Source organism: Neovison vison, chromosome 1, assembly GCF_020171115.1.
Source record: "Neovison vison isolate M4711 chromosome 1, ASM_NN_V1, whole genome shotgun sequence".
Taxonomy (NCBI): Eukaryota; Metazoa; Chordata; class Mammalia; order Carnivora; family Mustelidae; genus Neogale; species Neogale vison.
In genome coordinates, this window is record NC_058091.1 from 287374911 (window position 1) to 287395100 (window position 20190).

General features: G+C 40.6%; 1 protein-coding gene across 1 annotated transcript in view; it reads right to left on the reverse strand.

Moving 5' to 3' along the window:
• WDR70 (WD repeat domain 70) overlaps positions 1-20190 on the reverse strand; it is a 307839-nt gene that overhangs the window by 20609 nt on the left and 267040 nt on the right. Inside the window, exons 14-16 of the mRNA XM_044232523.1 lie at positions 6055-6155; positions 4335-4414; positions 2238-2354 (exon numbers count right to left, since the gene is read on the reverse strand). Coding sequence (XP_044088458.1) covers positions 2238-2354; positions 4335-4414; positions 6055-6155 — 298 coding nt within the window. The remainder of the gene's footprint in view (positions 1-2237; positions 2355-4334; positions 4415-6054; positions 6156-20190) is intronic.

Genomic DNA, 20190 nt, shown 5'->3' on the forward strand with positions numbered 1-20190 from the left:
TCATTTTTAAATAGAGATTTTTTTAAAGTATGTCTTAGCTGTTTCATCTACATAGTGATACAAATGCAAGAAGAATTATAAATACTTGGCCATGTGTAGGCCTTGAAAAGATTCCTTAGGAGTGAACATTTGAAATTCAATTAATAAAAATAACCAATACTGGGGCACCTGGGTGGCTCAGTCAGTCAAGCAGCTGACTCTTGATTTCGGCTCAGGTCAGGATCTCAGGATTCTGGCGTGGAGCACTGAGGCGGGCTTCCCGCTCAGCAGGGAGTGTGCTGCAGGATTCTCTCCCTCTGCCCCTCCCCACCACTTGCATGCACACATCCACGCTCTCTCTTTTTCTCTCTCTAATAAATAAACAAATCTTAAAAAAAATTAACCCGTATTCATCAGGTGCCTATTATAGCTTTAAACAAATATATCTTAGGGCTTGCTATCTCCCAAGTACCTTGTAGGAGAAAAAACAAACAAGGTGAATTCCCTGATTCACGTTATTTTATGGTACTGGAACTGCTCTCATAGACAAAAGCTCTGTAAGGGCAGGAATTTGCACCCTGCTGGATCTCCAACAGCTAGTCTGGTGCCTAGTATTCAAAAAAATGTATGACTTTTATTTTGAAGACCTTATTAATTTATCTGTCAGAGAAAGACAGAACACAAGCAGGGGGAGCAGGAGGCAGAAGGAGAGGAAGAAGCAGACTCCCCACTGAGCGGAGAGCACGACATGGGGCTCCATCCCAGGACTTTGGAATCATGACCTAAGCTGAAGGCACATGCTTAACCCAGTGAGCCACCCAGGTACCCATAAAATCTATGACATTTGAGGAAGATTTGGAAAAAAAAACAAAACTACACATGAAGAGCCAAATTGTGCTATATGATTAATTCTGTAAATCAAGATAAGAGGAGACTAAAAAAGGCAGGAAATAATTAGTTGTGAAATAATTTGTACGGCCAGTAACTGTTACAGTGCTTACAGAACTATTATAGTACTGAGGTGGTTGGGGAGCTCTTTAGGAAGAGACGGATCCAATCTGAGAAAGCTCTGAAGGCAGCGGTCATTTTCAGAATGAGCAGAATGGTTTCAGAACAAAAGTAAAGAAAGAGGACAATTCAATGGGCATTTGCGGGCAGGAGTGACCTGACAGTAGTATCAGAAGATCGGAGGAAGAGGGAAGGGAGGTGGGATGCTCTAAAGCGCATTAGAGTCAGAATGCAGGGAATGGCGCTCTGGAAATGCAAACGGACAGTGGGGAGCTTATAAGATTTGGGGGCAGTAGCAGTGTGAAAGCCAGAGGAGCTGGGAATAAAAGCTATGTAGAAAGTGGATGGAGGCAAGGTGGGAAGGAAAGAGAGTGACTTGAGATACGGTGCCTAGTTAGAAAGGCTTTTCAATAATCCAGGTAAGAATATTATTTAGGAACTTTGATTTAGAATGGTGGCAGAGAAAAAAAAAAGTTGATAGATAAGTGAAATGTTTTCAAGGCTCAAGGCGGAAAGGGCAGCCAAAAACAGATGGAGGCCCAGAACTGAGGTTCAGGATGAATGAACAAGTCAAAAGCTATAGGCTTAGGAGCCTAGGAAGACAGAAACCGCACAAGTGATAATGAGTAAAATGAGATTCCAGTAACTGTATGTGTTCTAGGATAGCAATGCTGCCTTGCTTGCTTCTGATACCTACTTTCTTTCTTTCCTTTTTTGGGGGGGGCAGGGTTGGGAGGAGGTACCTACTTTCTTCAAACTTCTAAAGGCTTCTATCCAACCTCTAGGGGAATGGGCAGCTCCATTTTATCAACACAAAACTAAATGATGGCCACTTCTCCCTTATGTGAAACCTAATCCAGCCCGGATTCTGGTCAAAGTGCTCAAATGTTGTGTACGAAGCCAACACTGACAACAGTAGTTTCAACACTGGGTTCCGGGAACCCTAGAGTTCCACCAATTTCACCTAAAAGGGCTTAAGTCAGAGACCGAGCAGAAAGGGGCCCAACCTTCTCTCTGTTAGCACTGCAGCTCTGTTTTTATAAGTTTTATGCACCAGGATTCTGCATCCTTTAAGCAAAAAGTTCTGATGCTAAAAAGAAAATGTTTGAAAACCACCATGTAGTAAAATCTCTCTAGAGACGAAGCAGCAATCAGGAGCAAAGCATCTTCCCACTTCCCTCTCAGCGAACCCTGCCCCCCCCCGCCCCCCACCCCCTCTGTAGGTCACCAGCTGGATCAATCACGGTCACCTGGGCCTGCCACAGGAGGTTCGGGTTTATGCGACTTCAGGGGATCCAGTCTGTCCTTCTCCAGCTGTTTCCTTGTACTCCGTTGGCGGGGTTCACGGAACATAGGCAAGGCATGAGCTACGAGAAGTCACATTTGAAAATTTTTATTATAATAATAACCCTTCCATCCAAAAACATAGCTGAAGCATGACTAACTTGAAGATGAAATGGAAGTCATAATGACAGCCTTCCTCTAATAATAAAAGACAGTCTTACTGTAACCAATTAGCTAATTTTGTTTGAGACCAGACTCATTGTTCACCTCTCCTGGCAACTAATGGCACTCAGGAAATACTGTCAAACACTGTCACGGAAACACTGGTGAGGCTCCCCATCGCCCAAACCATGGGTAGCAGTTAAGCTTAATTTCTGTGGTTTTGAAATGAAAACACTTAATGGGACTGCTGCTTATTTTTTTTCTTACAGGACCCAAATGTGAATGAGGCCAGCAGCTCGCCTGTCAGCCCTGAAGTCTCCTCAGACTCCTCAAAAAACCTCTGGAATCACTTCACACGTTTCTGAAATGTGACCACCTCTCAGGAGGAGTTGACAACACTGAGTAACCGGAAGGGAGGAGCACTTCTCCCACTGAAACTGGGGTAAAGGTTGCCCTGAATGCGGGGGGGGTGTCTGGATCTCCGGGCATGATGACTTGATGAAGACTTTTCCCTACTTCTATATGGTGGACGAAACAAAAGGCTAAGACTCAGAGTAGTATATGTCCAATTGCTACTGGTTGTTTACTCAATGTCAGAATTAAATCTTATAAAAGAGTCTATGAATGTAAAAGGAAAATAGTGATATTCTGCTGGAGAGCAAGAAGGTGACTGGGGGTAAAATTAAATTATGATCTTTTTCTTAACCAAAAACTGTTTCAGAATATTTTCTTTGGATCCTTCCATGAGGAGTACAACCTCCTTTAAAAAGAGAAAACCTTTATCCAGGGGAGTAGGGCAGAGAAAGAAAAGGATTAAGAGGGGCTCAAAGGGAATTTATTAATATGAATGATAGAAATGTCTCAAATACTTCAAAAACTCTTCTAGTATCCCCCTCTCCCTAGCACCTGCTGGGGCCAGGACCATCTCACTCACCAGTAAAACCCTCCTGCCTTGAGTCAGGGGAGCTGAGAAACACAGCCACCCCGTCACTCTGTTGGGCAACACGACACAACAGTATTTTTAGGAGGGGGAAAAATAGCTTTTCACTTCAAACGACTGGAGGAATTTAAGTAGGCCGCATGTAATTACATGAGCCAGACTGGTTGTGACACCGACGTTAACACTTCTACTCTTGCAAAAAGTGTCACGGGATCTCCTTACTGATCATAAGCTCCAAGGGACTTGGTCTTACAGGAGACCCACTACCAGGGAGAAAAACCCAGCAGTACAGCGCCCCCTGGGCTTGAGACGGAGACCCTGGTGAGGTCCACAGGGCATCTGCTCATCACAACTGCTACTTCTTCCAAGATGTCCCTCCAGCCACTAGCTGTGACAGGTCTGAGGCTCTGGCCCTGGACAACACACATCTGCCAGGTTGACAAATGTGAGAGAAGCTGCTTATTCTGGTAAGATGTCTGGGTAGTTCCTTTTGTATCTAAATGTCTCCAGATCTATTGTCACAGAGTCTCAGAGGGAGCTGAAGGAGACCTTTCACCCAGTCTCCCCCCCCCTCCTGATAAGGTTCAGTTGTTCAACATCATACTGCATGCCACTGGTAGAACTGGACAAATCCAGGTCTCCTGATTCCAAGACCAGCACTCATTCTTGTTTATTCTTAGAACAGATTGTTATTCTTTAAAAGGCTGCTTTGGAGTAATGCATTAGGCTCAAATAGGCTTTTCCCCTTTGGGCTGAAAGTTACATGAAATTACACTGTCTCTGTGATGAGTCACAGAAGCTACAGCGGTTAGCTGTTACATGACTCGCAGCCCTGTCCACATAGTATTTTGTAATATACACCCAGACTCCGAGGACTTTTTCTGTCTCTAAAGCCACGAGAGCAACACCACACTACAGCAGAAGGGAGAAAGATGACGGAGAGACCACGCTAACAACTTACGGGTGATGATGTAGTCCTGGGTTAGAGTCTCGGCTTGTTTCGCCTTCCGCTGGGTTTTAACCACACACAATTTTGCTCCCCTGGGGCGGGTAAAAGCACATTATTTTCTTTACTTGGTCTTATAAACAGAAAGTCTTGTCAAAAGCATTAGGTACTTTCAGGAATACACTCTGTGCACACCATCTCGCCAAGTCCTTGACTTTCTAAGGGATGGTCAACAGAAGGGGCCTTGGTGATAAGGGCTTAAATTTATGGGAAAGCAAGTCTGTCGGTCAGTGGTTAGTACTGAGTTAAAGGGTTGGAGAAGGAACTGGGCAGCAGAACACTAGTTTAAGAAATCTATAGAAAGAACTTAAAATTTAAGATCTTAGATATAAATAAAATTTAAAAACCTTTTTACCGTGACGGTCACAGGGTTCAAATTTTAGTTTCTGTCTCAGATGAAAGCAACCTGGGTGGTCGACACCCCAAGTGGCATTTGTCCACATCTCAAATGTAACAGTACAAGTGTCTGGAACTGAGTCGGCTTGGCAGTGTTGCCACGGGGCAACTGCCCAAGAATGTGCGGGATTAACCAAAAGTCCGATTAGAACATTTCACTTCTCCTTAGCAATATGAGAGATCCCTCTCGGGAGGAGCAAATACAAATAAAAAAGTTTCTTCAAGATTCCAAACATAGTAGTTTCCAAATAGGGGCTAGCAAATGGGGCTCACTGTTTTCTCAAGTGAAACAGACCCTCTCATTCTAATTACGTTAGCATTTTTAATTTCTTTACTTATTAAAAAACAAACAAAATCCTATTTGTTCTTAAATACAATGAAAACTTTATTTGAGAGGGCAAGGGTTCCAAAGCTAGTCCACAAAGTTCCAAGGGAAGACAGGACTGTCTGTTTCTATTCAGATCCAAATTATAACAATGAACATTCATTAATAGAGGAGGAGTTTCCTTTCCTCAAAAAGGATGTGAGACCTCCCAACAGGTTTATGGGGGACCCCAGTGAATTTAGCACGTGCAGTTTAATACTAGCTAACCAAGGCTTACTCCAGAAAAAGAGCTAATCAAGTAGTGTACCTTAAGAGAGAAACAAAACCATCGTCATTTGGGGTGGTGACAATTGTTCATCTTTGTGCCCAAAGAAAATGAAAATAATCTGAGGAACAGAGGGAGCCTCCAGTGAAGTTTTCAGACTTCTGAAACACACGGGGATGTTTAAGTCTAGCATTTGGGGCGGGCATAGGGTTGAAGAGGAAATAATTTGTGCTGTCCCTTTCCGCTGGTGGAGAACAACCCCCAAAATCCAAACCACTACCTGATAAAAGCCCAGAGAGAAAGGGAACAAAACAGACTAGCTGTTCCCACTTCCTGTAAGTGGTTAGTTCTCTGCTTTGTTAATCCCTTACATGTATCACTGCTAATGCCATGTCCAGGGAAGTATGCAAAGTGGGCAAGACTTTTTCCCCCTTTGCACTCAGCATTTCAGCTAAAGAACTGCAAATCCCCAGGAAACTTTCACTTTGAATTCTGTCTGGATCAAGGGCAATATCCAAATCCTCTTTAAAGTACAATACCAGGAGTCTGAGGCTTTACGCTGTGCCAGCTGCATTTTCTAAAAGGGTGGATCCCCATCAAAGGGGAAAATAAATAAAAGCAGGGTGGGAAATGAAGCCCTCCCCCCAGTTGCTGTCATCCATCTAAAACAGGCCATACTTATGAAATACCTCTGGCTTTTGTTGGGGTCGTAATAGACTTTAGCCAATCCATTTCCAGTTCCTACCATGATCTGGTTCAGCTTTGGATGCCATAGGCAGCGGACAACACTCTGAAAAGGAAAGGCATGGGAATCAACTAAAGAAGCCAAATAAAGATGGGAAAAATCCTATTTTGGTGGCTAGTTTGCTAAAAGTGGGCATCATCCTGATGGCTACCTGTAATTTTTAGGACATTCTCCCCCTAAACCAGAAGGCTGTGTCCCTGAGTTAGGTTCTATTCCATCACTTGTTAGAAGTGTGATACCCTTTAAAAATGAAAAAGATGGGGCACCTGGGTTGCTCAGTGGGTTAAAGCCTCTGCCTTTGGCTCGGGTCATGATCTCGAGCCCCACATTGGGCTCTCTGCTCAGCAGGGAGCCTGCTTCCCCCCCACCCTGCCTGCCTTTCTGCCTACTTGTGATCTCTGTCTGTCAAATAAATAAATAAATAAAATCTTTTTTAAAAATGAAAAAGATGTTCCTTCCTGACACCCCTCCTCTCTTTTCCTGACAACCTAGCAACCGTAGAGGTAGGCTTCCCCAGCTCCTTGGCCATGTGAGCCTGGCATCTTGGAACGCTAAGCCCACATAACTCAGTTCCGCTTACCACTGAAGCAGATTTAGATCTCAGTGTTTCATGCTTTTATACACACAATACATCCCCCTGGACAGCAGATTGAAGCCAGGTGCTTATTGTTTTTAGTTCACCAAGATCCAAATCTCATAAAGCTTTTTCAGGAACAACATATATTTGCAGGCATTGAATAATACCTCCCTATCTATGAGATAAACCAGCAGGATGATAGCAGAAGTAAAACAGAGATAGAGCATACAAAGACTTGACATAAACCTGAATGAAAAACTATTTAAGAGAAGGTTAGCTAGAAGTTATGATCCTTTGAATTCATTACTGGTAAGGAAAACAAGCGGTGTTCTGGGGTCAAAAAGAATGAGTTCTCAGTGAGAATGACAACCTGTTTTTAATTTGTATCTGCAATAAGCGGGCCGAAGTGGGAGGTTTAGCAGGGACAGAATGGTGGGGCGGGGGGAGATAAAGCTCAAATTGGTACCCAGAGACACCTTGGGCCAGGCTCTGCAGATCTCACTCTGATAGAAAAAGCAATGCATGGAAACACCAATTCAAGATTTATTAAGGACCATCATGTGCCACGCAATGTAAAAGGACTAAAGAAAAAAGGGTACGATTAGATACTGCTATTTTAGGATCTGAGAGCAAAATGAAAATCGCGAAAATTCTGGGCTTCCAAATCTATCTTAGGCTGAATTTCTCTGGTTTCTTCTCCCTAACCATCCCATTCTTGTTAAGACGGAGTATCTGTGCATCTCCTCAATCCCTTTTGATAGACATTCTGGCTCCCACCTGACTGGCGAGAAGTATGCATATCGTTATATGGCCCCAGATCCATCTCTGAGATTCTGAGGAACTCAAGAGGAAACCTAAGAGTCTGCAGATCTTCTCATTCTTGTCTGACAATGCTCTACAAGAGCGGTTCCTAAGCTCTGCAGCATGGAAGACAGCCGAGATGCTCTACAGAGAAAATAAAACCAGAGTGGCTGTGTTTTCCCAGTTTGGGGGGAGGGGTAAAATTGGGTTAAAAGGGCAAGTTTTTATAATTTTAGGTGTTCTTTCCACAGTTTTTTCTTAAATCTATGGTGCCCGCCTCCCAGTGTCCACGAGCAAGCACTAAAATATGATAAAACATAACATAGTAGAGTGGTTATTAATAAAAATCCTTGAGAACAGTATATTATATACGGCTTGGCTTTTGGGGGTAGGTTGTCATTTCATTCATATGCTTGTGAAACCTACTTTATAATGCACAAGCAGAGAAGACACATTTTATCTTATAAGACTGTTCTTGGCTGGTAAGATGGAATTAAGTGTATCAACAGTTTAAGGTCTACAAAGCACAGCCTGATTTACAGGTGCTCTGCCATTGAGATTCATTTGAGAATCATGCCTTGGCCACTGGAAATTTCCAAATGGTCATGGCTAGGTATAAGGAAACATGAGAAGAGTCACAAACTTAACCTTATAAAACCCAATCTAGAATAAGTTCATCCAAGCCAATACTCATCTCCTTCAAATCAATGCTTACATGTCATGATGCCAAGAGTGCCCCATTTAAAATTGTACCCCACAACTTCCCTTACTCTGTTTTTTTTTTATTTTAACCAAAGAAAGTATCACCTTTTAACATAATATATAATTTTATCTTTAATTATGCTTATTATCTGCTTCTCTGATGTGAACATAATTTTCACATAGGCAGAGATCTTGGCGTGTTTTAGGTGGCAATGTATCCCAAATGCCTAGATTAGTGTGTGGTGTTCAATAAATGTTTGCTGATGGAATGAATCAAGGGTCAGAGTTCACCCAAGTCCAACTGGACTGCTTTGCTATGCGGAGTTAGAGACAAGTGAAAGTTCAAGTTAAAATCATTACAATCTATGGAGAATAATTTTATTTCTCTAGATCATTATCATACTCAAGTATCCTACAGACAAAGTAGAGCTCATTCCTTCCTAATGTGGTCCTAAAAAGAGGGATATGCATGAACCAGAGAGTGAGAGACAATAGTAAGAGGGGCTTTCAAGGGCTTCAGAAATTCCAGCCAACTACAAATGGCCCCAGGACAATCTCCAGGACATAGTATTAAAGATATTTCACTTCCTTGGTTCTCTAGAGGTCTGGCTAAGCAGTCTAAGATTACTGGTTCTCAAATATGTTTTCAAGTGAGCAGGGTGCAGAATTGGAAAGGATCCACAATGTAGGCCTGGTAAATTCCAAGACACCCAGCCAAACAGGCAGTTTCCAGGGGCAGCAGGTTACTGTTACTCTCTCCCTCTACTCTGAGGGTGTAAATGTTAGAGAGAGGCAACTGCCCAGGCCAACAGACCAAGACTGGATTGCTTTCTAGGTAGTCCAAGCTCAGGCCACCGCACCTCTATTCCTGTTCACGTCCTTCCCTCTCCGGAGTTCTTAGACACACACGTGGCTGGTCAGCATAAAGCTCACTTACCCTCCTTTTCACATGGAAGCAGGGAGAATGCAGATAAGACTCCTTGAACTAAACAGTCATTCCAGAGCTCCATCCACTGTAGAAATGAGTCACCAAGGCAGCCAATGAGGGCTCCGTGAGTCGTCTAACTCAGGCAAAGGATACTTAAGGCTCAATTACCCTAAGACTGGTTATTAATCAAATACTACAGGGATTCTGAAACATGGAATGAAGAAACAGAATTCAAAGTCAAAGGTGGGTGGGCCTTTTTTGTTTATTAATATTTATTGTGTGTGTTTAGCTAACCTTTGTAAACTTTGCAGCTAATGCGGCTCCACACTTTGTCCTGTCAAGGAAATGCATCTTATAGCAGAGAGTTGGACATGTGCCAAACCAAACAATCCCCCAGACAGCAGCGCGGGGCAGCCAGCAGAGCCCCCACGCTGCTAACTGCTCGAACATACATACCGGGCTTTACTTAACAACAATGGGACACGTGCCTGCTAGAAACCCAAGGAACTATCAGAAGACATACGAGCTATAACTACTTAGGTAGAGGGCATCCCCTCCGTCAACCACCCACTAGAGCCTCCCTTCCCTGCTCTGGTCTTCGGGAGGTGCTTCTGTGGCCAAGGGGCTGACACAGTCGGACCCACCCACAGGCTTCGGAGGGTCCCCAGCACATCTGAGTGGCGGGACCAGAGAGGAAAATGACACAAGAGCTATCCGGATCCTAGAGAAAGCCTTCATACTGTACCCCGAGGTTCAAACGGCGGGAGCCCACTGTCATGAAAAGGACTAGATTCTGAGAATAGTCGAATATCTTAATAAACTGATTTGCTGCACTGACTTGGTTAGGCATTTTATTCTTATGCTAATCTACTTCAGTTTACCAAAACAATGTGGATCCACTAATGGCTTCCCCTAGCTAATTAGGCTGACCTCCGTTTTAGCACAAAATTAGGTGTAGCCTTGTAAACCAAAGCCTACCTTCATCTTTTCGTTATAATTTGGCAGTGCAGAGTAACCGCAATCTGCCCCAAAGGTACTTAGCTCTAGCAGCAGCCACAAAGAGACGGGAATGGGGTTGGCGATCATAAGCAAGATGACAAGAAGGAATTACAAGACTTTAATGTACTTAACACCGAGATCTTTCTTCTCTCCAGAGACCAAAGAAAAAGCAGGGGTGTGGGCTAGGGAAGAAGAGAGCGCTGTGTACACACAGCAGTGTCAATATTCCGAAACCGGAATTTTGGGATTATCCCTTAGCAAAAGTAAAAAGGCCATGAAAACTTCCAAATAATTTATTTCTGTGGTTTTTACAGTTTACTTTAAGTGAAATCATGGAAGCAAATAAAGAGAACAGAAGGAAGCGAATGAGAGAAATGAATTTATATTTTAGGGCATGGTGGGAAGGGAACTACTAAGTATCTGGAATTTTATATTATCTAAAGTAACTGAATCCTTGCAACAATACTACAAAATTAATAATGTTATCCTCATTTCATAAGAACAAGAAACTGAGGCTTAAAGGAGGGTGGGGAACTTTCCCAAGGCCATGCAGCTTGTACGGAAAGGAGCTGGGATCAGTGGGGAGGTTTTCCCAATTCCAGTGCTCCTTCCCTGATACTACTTAATTATGCAAAGTCCTATTTTAGAAGATGGGGAGGAAGGGATGTGGGAGATGTGAAATCATTTCCAAACCCACCTAAGCCAGAAGTAGAAATCTTAGCAAGTTTATATTAAAAGGCAGATGGTTTAACTAAAATCATAAAGGAAAGGCTCACCACTAACCAGGTCATAAATGTTACTATAAAGAAATCAATGCCTGTATAGTATCTTGGGCGTCTGTAATGCAAATACCCAAACACCACCGTTATTCTACTCTACATGCTAAAAGAAGCCTAACATCCTTCATAATTTTATATCTTAAACATGATTATGATGAAACACCATTTCCTGATCCTTCCCAGCTGCTAAGCCACACTGTAAACCAAACTCCATCTGTTTTTTTCATGTTTGGTTTTTGTCACATAGTACAAGAATGGATAAGCTAGCTAGTGATTCCTTAGGAGAACCAGCACTTTTCAGAATTTTCAAATAAGGAGCCTTACACCTGTTTGTGAAAGAGACAGTCACAGTTTTGCAGATCTGTATGGAGGCAGCCGCATGGTCATGGACATCCTCAGGAACATCTACTGCATTTGAATGGCTGTGTGTGTGCTGATTCCCAAGGCTAAGGTCACAGATCAAGATATGAGTCCAAAATAAATAAAAACAAGGCAGATGAAAATGGAAAAATACAGGAGAAAAAACTCTCTTCAAATTTTCACAAGCCCAAATTTCATTTCACAGAAAGAACTGCTTTCTACATTAAAACACTGAGCCGGGAAGGTAGAAGAGTAAGACGAGAATTCTTTATACCTTTGTAGGCTATTTGTCCTGTCCTGCCAAAGCCATGATTTCCCCAAATTTGGGGTATTCTGCAGCACGCATGGACCATGAGGCTTCGCTTCATCCCTCTGAAGTTCAGGAGGAAAACCTGGCGAGTAAGTCTCAATCTCCAATAAATAAAACTCCTCAACACCCACCTGATCTCCATGGAGACATCCCTCAAATGGAAAAATTAAAGACAGGCATCTTCTCAGTTCCTCTTCCTAAATACACACCCTAGCCTTTCTTCTTCCTCCACACCTCCTCCAACTCCGAGGAAGTTCTACCGTAGGGCCAGACATGAAGCAACTGTCACTCTTTGCTTGAAATCTCAGTCTTCCCCCTTTCCTGCCCCAAGTAATTTTCTGATAAACCAGATAGCAGCTTAATGGTGAAAAGAAAAAAAAAAATGCCGTACCATTTTTATAAATGTAGGGTCTGCTGCAGAAAAACCAAACAAGGGAAAGTGTTGCTCTGTACCTGCCACAAATATCTGATACAGATGTATAGATTATGACTTTTAAAAACTAGCACCTAATTATCAAATTAATTCCCATCAAAGCCATGGAAAATTCATTTATTAAAATCTTTTCCTTTATAGCCTATGCTCTAAAATTAAGGTAACTGCTAAAGCAGCAAAAATCTGAAACCTGGTAGTTGTCCTTGGCACTAAATGAATCACATCTGTATCTGATAATAAAAATGCCTAAAGAATTTCATCACAAGAAAAAGTTCTCAGAGTAAATGGAAGGTCTCTTGAGTAAGAAAATTAAATACAATTTTCTTCATCTAATTCAAAACACTAAACATTAGTTTGCTCCAATTCACTTATTTGAGAAGAATTTACAAAGGCAAAGAAAGCACAAATAATGACTGAAGAAAATCTGGTAATTATTCTTATTAACGGCAGTCTGGCAGCCGGAAACAAACAGGCAGCTGGAAGCTGGAATCCACAGGATCAGTGACACTGGCAGTGGATCCTACAAGGCAAATATCCCAGAGGCCCCATGCCACAACGATCCACAGAGAAGCAGCACTTACTGGAGGCACAGTCCCAAAATTCTAGCAGGGCTTCCCACTGGTGCAGGGACTTCCTCAGGCCTGAGATCTCCTCAGGTCTAAGATAGGCATAAGGTATTAGAGCCTTCAGCAAATCAGTTAACAGCAAGGAGTACCCTTATCTGTTTACACATTATCATCATGAGCACCTGGTTGAGAAAAAGCTTGAGAAACACTACCTAAGGCCACATCTCTCGGCTAATCTACACAGACCCAGGCCTCTTTACTCTTTTTCATTCATCAAGTTAAAGATGGCCAAGGCCATACATGAAAAAGCCACAGCTAACATCACACTCAATGGTGAAAAGCTGAGAGCTTTTCCCCTAAGATCAGGGACAAGACAAAGATGTCCACTCTTGCCACTTCTACTCAACATAGTACTGGAAGTCCTGGCTAAAGCAATCAGACAATACATACATACATACATACATACATGGCAGGCACATTGGTAAAGAAGTAGTAAAACTTTCACTATTTGCAGATCACATGATACTGTATATAGAAAATCCTAAAGACTTGCCCAAAAAACTAGTAGAATAAATAAATTCAGTAAGGTCACAGGAAACAAAACCTATATAGAGAAACCCACTGCATTTCTATACATCAATAATAAAGTGGCAGAAAGAGAAATTAAGAAAACAAGCCCATTTATAATTGTACCAAAAATAATAAAATGCCTAGGAATAAACTTAACCGAAGAGATGAAAGATCTTTACTCTGAAAAGTATAAAACACTAATGAAAGAAATTGAAGATGACACAAACAAATGGAAAGACATTCCATACTAATGGATTGAAAGAACAAACATTGTTAAAATGCCCATACTACCTAAAGCAATCTCCTGATTCAATGCAAACCCTATCAAAATTCCAACAGTATTCTTCACAGAATTAGAACAAATAATCTTAACATGAGTATAGAACCACAAAAGACCTCAAATAGTCAAAGTAATTTTGAGAAAGAGGAACAAAATGGGAGGTATCACAATCCCAGATACCAAGATGTACTACCAAGCTTCACTAATAAAAATAGTACGGTACTGGTACAAAAACAGACATAGATCAATAGAACATAATAGAGTGTCCAGGAATAAATCCACAATTATATGGTCAAATAATCTTCAACAAGAGTCAAGAATATGCAATGGGAAAAAGTTTCTTCAACAAATGGTGATGGGAAAACTGGACAGTTACATGAAAAAAAATGCAACTGGACCCCTTTCTCACACAATATACAAAATTAAACTCAAAATAGATTAAAGACCTAAATTTAAGATCTGAAACCATAAAAATCCTAGAAGATCTGAAACCATAAAATCACAGGCAGCAATTTCTCTGACATTGGCCATAGCAACATTTTTCAAGACAGGCCTCCCATCTAGGAGGCAAGGGAAACTAAAGCAAAAAGAAACTATTAAGACTATATTAAAGGGGCGCCTGGGTGGCTCAGTAGGTTAAAGCCTCTGCCTTCAGCTCAGGTCATGATCCCAGGATCCTGGGATTGAGTCCCGTATCGGGCTCTCTGCTCAGCAGGGAGCCTGCTTCCTCCTCTCTCACCTGACTCTCTGGCTACTTGTGATCTCTGTCTGTCAAATAAATAAATAAAATCTTAAAAAAAAAAAAGACTATATTAAAATAAAAAGCTTTTATACAACAAAGGAAACTATCAACAAAACTAAATGACAACCTACTGAATGGGAGAAGATATTTGCCAATGTCATATTGGATAAAGTTTTAGTATCCAAAATATATAAAGTACGTATATAACTCAACACCCAAAAAACAAACAATCTGATTAAAGAATGGGGAGAAAACCTAAATAGACATTTTGCAAAAGAAGACATACAGATGGCCAGTAGACATATGAAAAGATGCTCAACATCACTCATCATCAGGGAAATGAAAACCAAAACCACAATGAGGTACCATCTCACACCTCTCAGAATGACTAAAATCAAACAAACAAGAAACAACAAATGTTGGCGAGGAAGCGGAGAAAAACATACCCTTGTACAGTGTTGGTGGGAATGCAAACTGGTACAGCCCCTGTGGAAAATAGTAGGGAAAATCCTCAAAAAATTAAAAATAGAATTGCTATAGCATCCAGTAATTCTACTACCGAGTATTCACCAAAAGAATACAAAAATATCAATTCAAAAAGATATGTGCCCCCTAGCGTATTGCATCATTATTTACAACAGCCAAATTACAGAAGCAACCCAAGTGCCCACCAATAGATGAATGGATGAAGAAGTGGTATATATATATATACAACAGACTATTACTCAGACATAAAAAAAATAATAATAATATCTTGCCATTTCCAACAACAAAGATGGATCTAGAGGGTATAATTCTAAGTAAAATATGTCAGTCAGACAAAGGCAAATACCATAACCACACTCATATGTGAAACTGATCGAACGAAACAAAGAAGCAAAGAAAAAAAAGGACAACCCAAAAAACAGACTCTTAATTATAGAGAACTGATGGTTACCAGTGGGGAGGTGGGTTGGAGGATGAGTGAAATAAATAAAGGGGATATAAGTACACTTATAATTATGAATACTGAGTAATGTTAAGAATTGTTGAGTTACTATATTGTACATCTGAAGCATATTTAATATAACACTGTATGTTAACTACACTGGACTTCAAATTTTAAGAAAAATAGATATGCGCATAAAGATAATAACCATAAATCCTTTGTTTATATGAGTAAACAAAGCACAAGTAGGTAAAGCCATTAAATCCCTATACAAGGTAAGAAATACACGTCATTAAATCTTGGAAATTATCAGCTATGTAAAACCAAGCAAACCAAACCAAACAAGAAAAGTTGAACCTTCAAAAATGAACTATATAAGGGCACCTGGGTGGCTCAGCCATTAGGCCACTGCCTTCGGCTCAGGTCATAATCCCAGGTCTTGGGATCGAGCCCCATATCAGGCTCCTTGCTCAGTGGGAAGCCTGCTTCTCCCTCTCCCACTTCCCCTGCTAGTGTTCCCTCTCTTGCTGTTCACTGTGTCTCTCTGTCAAATAAATAAAATCTTTTAAAAAAATGAACTATATAGGATATGTAAAGCACTATTTATCTTAATACAGTATGGTAAAAATGTTTTACAAATCATACTCTTTCACTTAGCCCTTTGGGGGGGTCTCACAACTCCTCCTCACACATGACAAAGCATTATATCACTCCAAAAAAAGAAAAAAAAAACCACTATCCTGGGATATGTGTTAATTATAGACCTCTTTCTTCCCCACACTATATATAATTGTCTGGCCAGAGATCCGACAAAACAGCTGGAAAACTTGTAACTTGTTACTAAAGATCGTTCATCAAATTCAGGTTGGGAGAGGAAAAATTGTCACAGAATGTCCTATAAGACATCAAGTCCTTCACTGGTCTGCTATCAGCAGGACATAATACGGTGCTGGGGTTAGACAACAGAGCACTAGTCATCATTGCACTGTATGGTTTCACACTGTATAAAGAAGAGTGTACGATTCTGAACAGCTTCAAAAATCTATAAAATCAAGTTCTCCTTTTCTGTTATTTTATAAAGGAGTCAAGTATGTTTCTCCTTCAGGGTTGTATTATCCAGTGGCTAATTCTTCATCCACCTTAACCATTCATGGCAATCATATCTATACAAGGACCTACAAATAAATTTAAATACCAATTAAAAGAACATCAAGTACAAGACTGTAGAGAAGAGAAAAAATGTTTCTATTTAACCAAAAGGGTAATAGTGACTTTTGCTATTGTTTTTGTAGGTCCAGAAATGGAAGCAAAACAGTAAACAGAAATCATTTCTTTGAAATCGCTAATACCAATAAGTAGTAGATGTCTTTAAATATAGCACGATACAGCGTAAATGTCTCTAGAAAATAAGTAAACTATTAAACTGAATGAGCTCTCCTTTTGGTCCTCATTCTTTTGCTTTCATTGATTTATGAAGCTTAGAGCAGCACGTGACTGGCACTTCATCTCGACGTAACTCTCAAAATAAGATCTTTTCAAATAGATGATCAAAGAGATAATGACAGGAAGGACATCTCACCATAGGTTTTGAATGAATCCCTACAGCAAGCATTATTTCAAGGAAAAGAACGGCTGAAAAGAGAGGATCAGAGATAACAAAAATGTTGAGACAATATGACCCACAAGGAAATGTTAAAAAAAAAAAACTAAGTTTGGTTCTCGTAGACAAAACAGTAACTTTGTAATAGAGGAAACAGAGGATGTTGACCAGCTGTTCTCCAACTCCATGAGGACTCCCGTAAAGGATGTGGGCTCTAAGCTTAAGAATGTGAGGCTCAAGTACAGGAAAAAAATAAAAAAAGATCTGATAGTAAGGGATTTCAACAAAAGGAATGAACTCTTTGGAAGGGTTGTAAAATCTGTTAAAATTAACTCTAAATTTCACATAGAAGAATTAAGGCATAGTTCTCAGGTAGGCAAGGAGATGGACTCCGGAAGATAATATTGAGAAACTAAACAAAGTATGCTTGATGCCAGATGGCAGCTGATTAAGCAAAAGCCAGTAGCTTTGCCTGTGGCAGTTACATCAAGGGAATACACCACCATAGTAAGAGAAGTGACTCACACCAGGATCAATGACATTATTTTACTTCCTACAATATAAATGTCCCTGCAAATGTGCAGGGATATTAGAAGCTTCCTTCTAGGCACATCTGCTGCAATCTGTACTATTCCATTATGTATTTTCCATTACCATTGTAATTTTTTTTCAAGGAAGGAAGGAACGAAGGAAGTTAAGGAAAACAGGAAGGAAAGTAGGGAGAGAGAAAGGAAGGAAGGACTGGTTTTAGGCGAGACAGAGGAAACAATCCACTCAGTCTTGCCTTCCAAATGCAGTTATATAATACAGAAGGCACAGAGCACCTATTTGAGGACTCTGAAAAGTAAACAGTAGTAGTAGGTAGATTGGGGAATTAGTCCAGAATTCAGAACATCACTGAAACAGAAGAGTTTACTATTTCCCTTATTCTAGTACTTCCTACTACTCCGCCCCAAAATCTTTGATGCATAAAATATCAAAATTTTGAAAAAGACAGCCCAGTCCAGCTCAGTTTCCCTTTTGCTTTCACCTTGGCACAGCCTTGTTACTCATCCCATTTTTATTTAAAATACTGATATTTTATTCATCATGGATTTTTTGTATTTTCATTTTTTATAATGTTGTGTTAAAATGTCATTTATCTTTTACTGAGATTTTTGGCACCTCCTTAAATTTTGTGCTTGAGCCTTACCTTAGACCTGGATGGACCTATCAATGTATGTCTCCCTCTATTACATAAAATTAAGCCCAAAATGGACCACTAGACCTAAATACAAAACATAAAACTTACAGAAGAAAATATGAGTGACCTGGGGTCAGTCAAGGAGTTCTAAGATATGACACCAAACTACACTTTATAAAAGAAAAAAAAGCCTGTAATTCGGACTGTATCAAATTCAAAATCTTTTGTTTCATTAAGCCACTATTAAGAAAAAAATAAGCAACTAACTAGGAGAAAATATTTGCAGATATCCTAAAAAAAACTTATCCTAAAAAGAACTTGGTGTCTAGAATATATAGAGGATTCTCAAAACTTACAAGTAAGAAAACAAACAACCTGATTTAAAAATGGGCAAAAATACTTAACAGGTGCTTCACGAAAGAGAGTAACAGCAGACAAAGAGCACATGAAGATATTCGCCATCATTAGCCAGTTAGAAAAATGCAAATTATAAGCTGAGGAGAGACCATTCCACACCTATTAGAATGTATAAAACAAAAAGTGTCCACAACACAAACTGTCGTTAAGGATACGGAGCAAATGGAAAACAAATACACCATTGGTGGAAATGCAAAATGGTACTGTTACTCTGAAGAATGGCTTGGTATTTTCTTATAAAAATCATCAAAGGGGCACCTGGGTGGCTCAGTGGGTTAAAGCTTCTGCCTTCGGCTCAGGTCATGATCCCAGGGTCCTGGGATCGAGCCCCGCATCAGGCTCTCTGCTCAGTGGGGAGCCTGCTTCCTCCTCTCTCTCTGCCTGCCTCTCTGCATACTTGTTACCTCTGTCTGTCAAATAAATTAAAAAAAAAATCTTAATAAAGTTAAAAAAAAAATCATCACATACTCACTGTATGACCCAACAAGCCTACTCTTAGGTATTTACTCTACAGAAACAAAGGCTTCTGTTCACACAAAAACTTATATGTGAATGCTGATGGCAGCTGTATCTATAATCTCCAAAAAGTGGAAACAACCAAACATCCTGTAATAAGATAAAATGGGCTATGTCCACACAGTAGAATACTACTCAGCAATAAAATGTAACAAACTCTTCATACACACCATAACCTGGATGAGTCTCAAAAGCATTCTGCTAAAAGAAGCTGGTCTAACTGAACATAATAGTAATAATAATAATTATTATGATAAAGAAGTTGATCTAAAAAGGTTACATGCTGTATGAGTCCATTTAGAACACATTCTTTATTTTTTTTTAAAGATTTTATTTATTTATCAGAGAGAGAGAGGGGGAGAGAGCGAGCACAGGCAGACAGAATGGCAGGCAGAGGCAGAGGGAGAAGCAGGCTCCCTGCCAAGCAAGGAGCCCGATGTGGGACTCGATCCCAGGACGCCGGGATCATGACCTGAGCCGAAGGCAGCTGCTTAACCAACTGAGCCACCCAGGCTGAAAAGCCATCACTACAGTGGAGACCAGTGAATGCTAGGGGTTGGGAAGGGGGGTGCAGGGGAAGAGGTGAGAGAGCGGCTACAGTGGGACAGCACAAAGGAGTTTGGGAGGGGGGTGACAGAACTCTTCTGTATCCTGATTGTACTGACGGCAGCTACACGAATCCATACATGCACTAAAAGTCACAGAACTGTACACTTTTTATTTTTTTATTTTAAAGCATTTTTTAAATTTATTATTTATTTTATTTTATTTTTAAAATTTATTATTTATTTTCAGCATAACAGTATTCATTATTTTTTCATCATACCCAGTGCTCCATGCAATCTGTGCCCTCTATAATACCCACCACCTGGTACCCCGACCTCCCACCCCCCTGCCACTTCAAAACCCTCAGATTGTTTTTCAAAGTCCATAGTCTCTCATGGTTCACCTCCCCTTCCAATTTCCCCCAACTTCCTTCTCCTAACTCCCCATGTCCTCCATGCTATTTGTTATGCTCCACAAATAAGTGAAACCATATGATAATTGACTCTGCTTGACTTATTTCACTCAGCATAATCTCTTCCAGTCCCGTCCATGTTGCTACAAAAGTTGGGTATTCATCCTTTCTGATGAAGGCATAATACTCCATAGTGTATATGGACCACATTTTCCTTATCCATTCATCCGTTGAAGGGCATCTTGGTTCTTTCCACAATTTGGTGACCATGGCCATTGCTGCTATAAACATTGGGGTACAGATGGCCCTTCTTTTCACGACATCTGTATCTTTGGGGTAAATACCCAGGAGTGCAATTGCAGGGTCATAGGGAAGTTCTATTTATAATTTCTTGAGGAATCTCCACACTGTTCTCCAAAGTGGCTACACCA